The sequence below is a fragment of the Dipteris shenzhenensis genome, chromosome 11, assembly GCF_047967505.1.
Source record: "Dipteris shenzhenensis isolate YYH24624 ecotype China chromosome 11, Dip_SZ_1.0, whole genome shotgun sequence".
NCBI lineage: Eukaryota > Viridiplantae > Streptophyta > Polypodiopsida > Gleicheniales > Dipteridaceae > Dipteris > Dipteris shenzhenensis.
The window spans coordinates 39,935,044-39,944,153 of NC_141606.1; the positions used below are offsets into that span (position 1 = coordinate 39,935,044).

The 9,110-nt window shown below is 41.7% G+C and overlaps 1 protein-coding gene across 2 annotated transcripts; it reads left to right on the forward strand.

Annotated features, from left to right (window-relative positions):
- Positions 1-7,080: 7,080 nt before the first annotated feature.
- On the forward strand, positions 7,081-8,413 carry LOC147897015 (abscisic acid receptor PYL11-like). 2 transcript variants are annotated; one of them, XM_087381318.1, is made up of 2 exons: positions 7,081-7,228; positions 7,365-8,413. In XM_087381318.1, the coding sequence occupies exon 2, from the start codon at positions 7,577-7,579 to the stop codon at positions 8,180-8,182; it is 606 nt and encodes a 201-aa protein (XP_087237444.1). In that variant the 5' UTR covers positions 7,081-7,228; positions 7,365-7,576; the 3' UTR covers positions 8,183-8,413. The 2 variants fall into 2 exon arrangements, with proteins under 2 accessions (XP_087237444.1, XP_087237445.1); XM_087381319.1 differs by having other exon boundaries at positions 7,502-8,413.
- Positions 8,414-9,110: the final 697 nt, after the last annotated feature.

Consider the following 9,110-nt stretch of genomic DNA (forward strand, 5'->3'; position numbering starts at 1 on the left):
TGGCTCGTGAGCACTATCTTTGTTGATGTGCTGCTACTATGCAGGAGCTCAGAGATGTTGTCGTTGGTGGCTGTAGTTTAGTGTAAGAATTCTACATTGTGTCTAGAGTTGTGTCTAGAGGTAATGGGAGCTCACTGTGAGCTCATATATGATTGCAAGCAACAGTTTTTTTTAACCAGGATCTACTCTTTGGAAAAGGCTATTGAGGCCATAAGCCTCAAAATTGAGCAAGAGGGAGGAAATCAAGCATCTGTGCTAGGCGCCTTTGCTGGTTAAAAGAGTGTCAGTTTTGCTTGTTGCAATTCGAACAGTCCTCCGATTATGATTCCGTCGAGGCCAAGCTTCCTCATAAAATTACAATTGTGCTACGTATCACCTCACATCGAGGTTTCCTCCCGGCAGATTTGGGTCTTATTTTGGCGCCATAGCCATTCTTAGCACTTGCAAGTTCCAGTCTTGGCGTAGTTCTTTGCCATTGTCTCTAGCTCATCTGGGAGTTGTTGGGGAGCCTCTGGATTGCATGTTTGATGCAGTTGTATGCCTGGGAGAGCCGGTGTTGCATTTGAGGTCTTGGAGCTGAGCATTGGCCGATTTTGGTCTCTTTGCGGGACATTTTGCAGAAGTACGCCTTGTGGACATTGTGTGGGATATGTGCTTGTGCAGTATGCAACTTCTTTCAGTTGTAGTTGAGCTTTGTTAGTTCATGTTTTCCCGTGCATTTGGGTCCTGTTGGACATAATTTGCTGCATCTTGTCCATGCTGGGCATTAGACAGCGTCAGTTTCTTTCAGTTGGTCTTAGCTTAGCTCGGGGATAGGTGTAGGTCTCCCCGAGTGACAATAGGCTAACAAAGACTCAGGTTAGGAGTTCTCTTATCAGAGGCCATTGCAGATACTTTTGTCGACTGGTGACACATGCTTTGACAGTGGTACATGCCTGGTTGAGATGCATTGAGAGTTCGTTGGATGCATGGTTATTTGCCTATGTTGGATACATACGGTGGTATGGTGATGTATTGAGATCCTGTCAGATTAGCATTGTTTGGAGCTGTTTCAGGGCTGGTTTGTCAGCATTTGGGGCTGATTTGTTACCATATTGGGGCTGATTTTATGGCATTGTGTTTGCCATTGGTCAGGACATTACAATTACTGCTGTTGCTGCTTTTTATGACAAAATAGTCATTTTCAGGACTGAATATCTCTTTCTTGGTGTGGAATTGCACTTTGTGCCGAACTGGAAAGTTGTAGTTCACAGAATATACTACAACTTTGCTTTTGAAAGCAAGTTGATCCGGTATAAGCTGTAGGAGTTACAACCTCTGCAAAACCACAAAAAGTTGCAGTCTACTGTCTATGTGACCAATGTGCAAGAAGCTGTTTTTTAGGTGAGAATATCTGAGAATCCACAAGGATTTGGCTCTTGAAGTCAACTGATAAGTTGTAGATCTTTCTACACTACAACTTTACCGTTTAGAGCTTTGGCATCCGGTCTTTCAGTGAAAAGATATCACTGTTCAAAGACAGGGACAGTGTGTTATTTTGCCCAAAGTGGCTGTGAGGTATTGTTGTAGGAATTTCTCTTGCACAACAGTGAATTGGGAACTCATAGTAAATTACAGAAAGTGATTGGGATCTCACTTCAGTCCAAGGGCATTATTGGCATTTTGACAAGTCACTTTGGCACATTTGGCAAGTGGTGAATGCTTGATTTTGTTGCCAAAGGATTGCACACTAAGGTGATGCAGTAAATGCCATTTCGATGCATTATGGATTTGCATTGGTGGATGCCGCACTGATGTTTATGGATAGTTGAGTTGGGCTCTTATTGCCATTGGTTGAGTAGGCATTGCTCATTTGGTTTAGTGCATTTCTTACTTGGATTGCCAGGCATTGGTAGGTTACTGGGCTGCATATATTCTTGTTTATGCCACTTTATGACTGAGTGCTTTTGAGCATTGGATCAGCCAGTTTATTTGGAGACCTAATTGGTCTGGACAACATTATATTTTTTGGTCATTTGGGTTGCCTATTGCACTATACTGCTCTTTGGTTGTGAGCTATTGTGCCACAGATATGGCATCTACAACTGGTAGTGCCCTCTTTGATATTGAGAGGTTGGATGGATCAAATTTTCAATACTAGAAAGAGCAGATTTACGATGTGTTAGTGCAGAAGAGGCAGCATAAGCCCATTCAATGCAAAGGTGTCAAGCCTAATAGCATTAAACAGAGTGATTGGGATGACATGGATGAGCAAGCATGCTCTATCATTCAGTCATCACTCTTGAAGTCAGTCTACTTGCAAGTACAGGATGGTGTATAGGGTGTAGACTGCCATGCATATGAGTTCTATACTCGTATATGCCGGATGTATGACCATGATAGTGTTATATTATCGCATGATGGGTTGAAATGCCCTGATGTGTTGAAATACAGCCTTGATATGCACTCCAGAGGTAGATCAATTGGTAGAAATAGGTCATGTTCAAGGGGGAATTCCAAGAGCAAGTCTAGCTCTCGGACTTGTGTTAGATGTTTTTATTGTGGAAAGTATGGCCACATGAAAAAGTATTGCTGGAAATGGCTAAGAAAATGCAAGAAGAAGAGCAAGGTTAAGAATGACAAGAAGAAGGAGAAGAAGCATGTTGAGCTTCAAGGCGTGGATGCCAGGTTTCCACTGACAGTAGCAGTGATGAAGGCATTCTTTTGTCTATGTCTGACACCTCCTTGGCCACTGATGTACCCATTCTCAATGATTGGATATTAGATCCATGTGCTTCATGTCATATGACCCCTCATAGGTCATGGTTCAGTGCATATTAGGAATGCATTGTGGCGAGTGGTTTGATGGCCATTGATCATTCTATGGATGTCTATGGTTATGGGGATAGCCACCTTGTTATGCCTAGTGGCTCTATTCTTGTTCTACAGAGGGTTAGACATATACCAGGACTTGCTACGAGCAAGATCAGTACTGGACAGTTGGTTGAGGCAGGTTATCATGTCTCTTTGGGTCATCATGCATGGAAGATTGCTAAAGGCAATCTGGTTATAGCTAGGGGATCACGGGTTGGATTCTCTTATGCATTGCATGTATCAGGTGTCCAGGATAAGATGCTTATGATTAGTAAGCAGCCATCAATTAGTTTATGGTATGCTAGACTTGGGCATATGTCTATTGCAGGTATGGAAGCCCTTACAACATTGAGATACATTCATGTTATGAAAGTCTCTCAAATTTTATGTCATGATTGTGATGATGATCAGCAGTCAGGATCCTCTTTTGTGAGAAAGACAGTCAGTGAGAGGTATGTTGAGCCATTGCAGTTGGTTCATAGTGTAGTTTGTGGGCCTATGCCTACCGTTTCACTAGGTGTTGCCTCTTACTTTGTGACATTTATTGATGCTGCTACAAAGTACATATGGGTATATCCGATTCGGTAGAAGCATGATGTATATGATACATTTCAGCGCTTCTTGGGTAATGTTGAAAATCAGTTAGGAAAGAAGCTATTGAGCTTGATGACTGATGGTGATGTAGAGTTTACCTCTTCTAGATTTCAGCATCTATGTGATACACTTGGTATCAGGAGGGTGTTGACCACTCCTCATCTTTTTGCTCATGATGCCTTGGCAGAAGGCATAAATCGGATTCTATTGGACAGGATTGGTAGCATGCTATGATATGTAGGTCTTACCGAATGCTATTGGGCTGAGGCATGTAAGGCAGCTGCATACTTGCTTAATAGAGTGCCATTTGACTTCTTGACAGGCAAGGCACCATGTTATGAGCATTTACGTGTGTTTGGCTGCGAGCTTATGCTCATGGTTCCCGATTGGTTCCCGATCGAGGAGGTGTATTTTCCTTGGATACAGTGAGTCCAGTATGGACTATAGGTTATGGGATTCTTTAACTAGAGAGTTGATACACAGCCATAATGTCTATTTCAGAGAGGATGCTATGCTTAGATAGCCCAAGACTGTGGAGAACAGGAGAGTGGTGTGGGAGGTTTTTCCCATAGTGAGCAGGTTATAAAGTTGGGACAGCCACGATTACTTCCTGATTTTTGTCAGAGACGGTTAGATGTCTCGAGTATTCCACAGGTTTATACTACTATGGAGATTGTTGATGCATCTTCTATGGACAGTTACAATTTACTCCTAGGATGCAGAGTGCCTCTTGCAGATAAGGATGAGGCTATGCATGGTGAGGAGGATACCTTGGTTAATGATGCTCGGTATGATCCATTGGCTAGTTATGCCAGGACAGATGTGGTTTCTGCAGTTGTTAACTCGAGTCATATTGCACATGGGCAGGAATCATTGATATGTTTGCTTCGTAAGTGCCTCCATGGCTAGAAGCAATCCCCTCGAGCTTGGCTTCATAGGTTTGATACCGTTATGAGAGCTTAGGATGTGATGCGCAGTGAGATAGTTTATGGTCTCAGTATTCAAGAGGTTGCTATCCTTCTGAGGTTACTTGCCATATGGTTCCTTATGGACAGGGATGCTTTGCAGTGGGAGCTGCATGGTCTTGATGATGTTTGTCAGATACTGGGTTGTTTCAGTATGGAGAGGGGGAAGTTACTGAGTACTCCATTGCCTGTATTGGCTCCATACTTGAAACACAGCAGGTTTGACGATCACAGATTAGTTGAGTAGCAAGTTATGGTTGATATGGCAGCCATAGTACTTCATGCATCCATGACTGTGTTGAGACTTGGTTCTCACATGTTTGCCATTGGGGCTACACTTCCGGTTCTTGCTTCCGTTGTAGTGGGAGTTGGTAGCATGATTATGGCAGATTTCGGCAGTAGGGAAGCGGTTGCGGAGATAAGGTCCTTATGCTTCTAGGAGCAGCATGTAGGTGATGCAGGTTGGGTAGACCAGCAGAGGTCTATTGTAGGTCATGTGCTTATGGTCACAGGTGGTACAGAGACATTTTCTTTTGCACAATGATAGTTTGGGTGCTATGGACTTAGCACAAGAGCACGTGGTGGTGAGAGTTCACTCTCCCAGTGAGATCTGTCATGAGATCTTGGTTGATAGGCATCTACAGCTTGTCATTTTCTATCCTACAAACCTGATGTCTGCTAGCAGCTTATCCTCTATGCATTTTGCACATTGTAAAGTGCCGATGGGCATAGGATAACGGTCTGGTCATCTTGTTTTTCAGCCTATGGCTGATTGTATTATATGTGTACTCTTCAATGACACATAGCCTATTAGCACCTTCTTGCGTAACATATTTGGAAAGTGTTATTTGGATTAGGTAGCTATCCCTCACCATGCACAATGTCTTTTCATCCCAAACAATGGTCAAGATTATGAAACAATTTTAATCCCTTTTCCTTTTGGCTAAACATGTATGGTATTAAGTTATCATATGACCTCCATTGTTGTACGATATTTCATTTTAAGAAAATCTTCATACCTTATCTAATTTGGAAAAATTAATGCTTCCTTAAATCTTAACTCAACTAATTGGGTGCATGTTACCACTTTAAAATTCACATAATACCTACACCATATTAGTTTTTTATAGAGGGATGCTAGCTTCTAAGTAACATATGTCTTTTGAGAATATGAGTAGGAAAGATGGGAAATTTGGAGAGATTGGGATGTTTAGTAATTTGAAGTTGTGTTTGATAATTGTAATACATAAGTTAACATACATCTACATGTTGTAAAACTTCAAATTCTATAAAAGATCAAATGAATGTTATTATTGCCCTTCATCTTATAAATCATAAAATAACATAGAATGTAGTTTGTCAAAAAATAGATCTAAACTTTCAACGGAGAAAATGTGACTCACTTATTAGGAGGTTTAGAATTAACCATCAAGCTAGATTGTCCTCAAATGTGGTCTTGATTATTAAAAGCATTGTGTCATTTTGTAGGTTGGACTTGCAAAAAGGAGTGTTGGAAAAGTAATTGAGTGAGCATCTTCTAGCTCAAGTGGTTATTAATGCACAACCATTAAGTCAAATTTGCCCATTCAAAGGGTAGGATTGATAGGACGTTGCAAGACTTTGGTGGATTATTGAAAGGTTGATATTACTTATGCATCATGATAATGTAGAAATGTAGGAGTGTGGCTTTGGTGCATTGAAAGATGTGGTTGATAATGGAGAAGTGATGAGAGCATTATGAAAAGGTCCTCCCAAATGATGAGTGAGTTAATGCTAGGACAACATGGTGAGCGTTATTGGGACATATGTAAGGTGCACATGTAGCTATCGACCATGTGGTGTATGCATCCAAGAGTTGTTTATTTGTGAGAAATTGTTAGGTTGCTCCCCAAAACAAAAGTCTTATTTTCGTTCAACATTGTTGTTCTGATGTGAAATAGGTGTGAAATCCATAGAAAGACAAGGTGGCAAAACCACTATGGCCCTACTTTTAATGAAAGTAAGCTATCACTATGGCAAAATCACTACGGCCCTCGTTTTAATGAAAGTAAGCTACCACTTCAATGCTTAAAAAGGGTTAACACTTAACATATCATTATTCATTGACCACTTTTAAAGTGGATTAGCTTGAACAAAAGCAAAGGAAAAGAGGGCATTAGCCTAAATTAGTGAAAAAATCACTCAATTCCCATAGACCCTTTGCACGGCTAAGGCATAGTAATTTTTGGAAAAGAGGGCATCAATTGACTAAGGCGAGGTTCATTGTTGTCTTGACGGAACAAGGGATGCAGAAGCATTTGTTTGATGTGCCAAGATGGCACAGACGACATTGCCAATTCTCGTTTGAGGGTATGGTGCCTGGTGCCGCCTGCTGTTGTGGCATCCACTAATTGATTGTTTGCATTCAAAGCACTTCCTTATTTAACTTTTGCTCTACTTCTTGTTCCCTCTCCACCTCTCCATCTTCCCATTTGTCTATTCTCCGTCCGTCGGCGATTTTGATCCATCTCTCCATCCATCTTGATGTCCTTCCTCCTTGAACCTTCTGGGTCGCTTTCTCTGTCCCCAGCTTACGCTTCTTGCGCACCAGCTACATACGCCTTCTCGATGTTTCTCTTATCACCCCTCCTCAAGTTTTCTCAACCTTCTTATAGCTCAATTGATCGCCAACCCTCCTTCGGCAACTTCTTTGTCCATCAGCGGATAAACAACTTCTCCCTCTTTGTCGCAGAATGACCGCGTACTGCAGCTACCCGTTTTGCGACGTGGTTTTGGTCTTGTGAAATATCTTCATTTTGCTCATATATGAATATATTGTAAGCCCCGTCCTCAACGCATTATTGATGGTTCTGTGATAAAATATCTTTTCTGTTATTCCTGCTTCAGTGAAGCAATTCTTTGTCGGTGGGTTTGTGCTGAAGCATCTTCATCTTGCCTTCATCTTTGTCGTAGTTGCGCGTGTAGCCTCTGCTTAGATTTCCCTGCTCGGACAGATTGATGCCACTGAATCAGCAACGAGTTGTGGGTGGCTTGTGATGAAATATGTTCACTTTTCTCACAAATGATCGGTGCTGAGACAACGTGAGCAGTATTGGGCTTTCCGCAGGGACTCTGGTGTTCATCAAGCTAAGCCGCTTTGATCGAGCCGGGTTCTAGCAGGAGTCATGAAAGGGGACCTCGCTTATGCGGCTCTTGTGCCCTGGCACCTCACCGAAAAAGAATACATGTGCCTTCATGATGTCAAATGGAACTATCACAGCCATTCAGTCCTTCCTCATCAGTGCGGATCGATTATAGTTCAACGTGTAACTGCCCCTGTTAGCCTTGTGTGGTCCGTAGTTCGCAGGTTTGACAAGCCTCAGTCTTACAAACGTTTCATTCGGAGCTGCCATATGAAGGGAGATGGGAACGTGGGAAGCATTCGAGAGGTCATTGTTGTCTCAGGGCTCCCTGCCAGGAACAGCACCGAGCGTCTAGAAATTCTGGATGATGATAAGCATGTGCTGAGCTTTCGTGTGTTGGGAGGGGAGCACAGGCTAAAAAATTATCGGTCTATTACATCCTTGCACGAGTTTGTATCAGAGGGCCGAACGTCGACTCTCGTGATTGAATCCTACGTAGTAGATATTCCCCAGGGCAACACGGAGGAAGAAACTAGGATTTTCGTTGATACAGTGGTCAACTGCAACCTGCAGTCTCTTGCCCTTCTATCTGAGCGCTTAGCACACAGCGAGAAGAGCGACGACCATTTCCTCTGGCCTGAAGGATAGCCAAAAATTTCGCTCTTGATCTGTTCTGGAGTGGAGAAGTACATAGAGTTTTCTCTATTTGTACTGACGTTGTAAAGGTATAGGCATCACCATTTCCACTTTACAGTTCTTCAATGTAACAGGATGAAATTTTAACTCTTGAGGATCAGATCCTTCAAATCTCGAGTACCCGATGAAATGTAAAATTTCGCTCCAAGGATTGGTACTCATACGCAGACTCTGCTGTTCCTTGGTTTTCTTTGAGTCTTTGGAGATTTTTGGCCCTCCATAGGGTCCATGGAAAGATGGAAACTTTCTTCCCTAATCTATCGACTTCCTAAATGTTACTTTAGTGTTGGTTAATGCTAGGTTAGAGTTAGTTGATTGTTTCTTAATCGTTCGTTATTGGCTTGTATGTTGGTTCATCTTAGGTTAGAGTTAGTTGAATTTTTCTTAATCATTTTGGTTATTAGAGTTAGTTGATTGTTTCTTAATCGTTGATTATTGGCCATGCACAATTAGAATGCTAGGGTCTTGACTTCTTTTTTGTATTTTAGCACCACCTTTATTAAAAGTATGAGAAGGGTGTCTACGGGGACACATGTCCCCGCTCTTCTTTCACCTCTCTCCTCTTCTCTCTTTTACCTTTCTCGTTTCCAATTGGGTCTTCCAATATACACATTTTCTTTCCCCTTTACAACTTATTGAAAATTTTTATTGTCATATTTATTAAAGCTACTTTACATTTTTTCTAAATGGGGAGTTAGTGGTTGTGCCACCGTTTTATTAGAATTATTGCTAAGCATTTAATTAATGGTAACTTATTAAGTCTTACTTTCATTAAAGTAGGGCCATCCATAGTGGTTTGCCACCTTGTTTTCTTATATTATGTATTTCATTAATTTTGGACTATTTTTTCCTATTTAGACTTTGCTAAAAAATCCTTCTC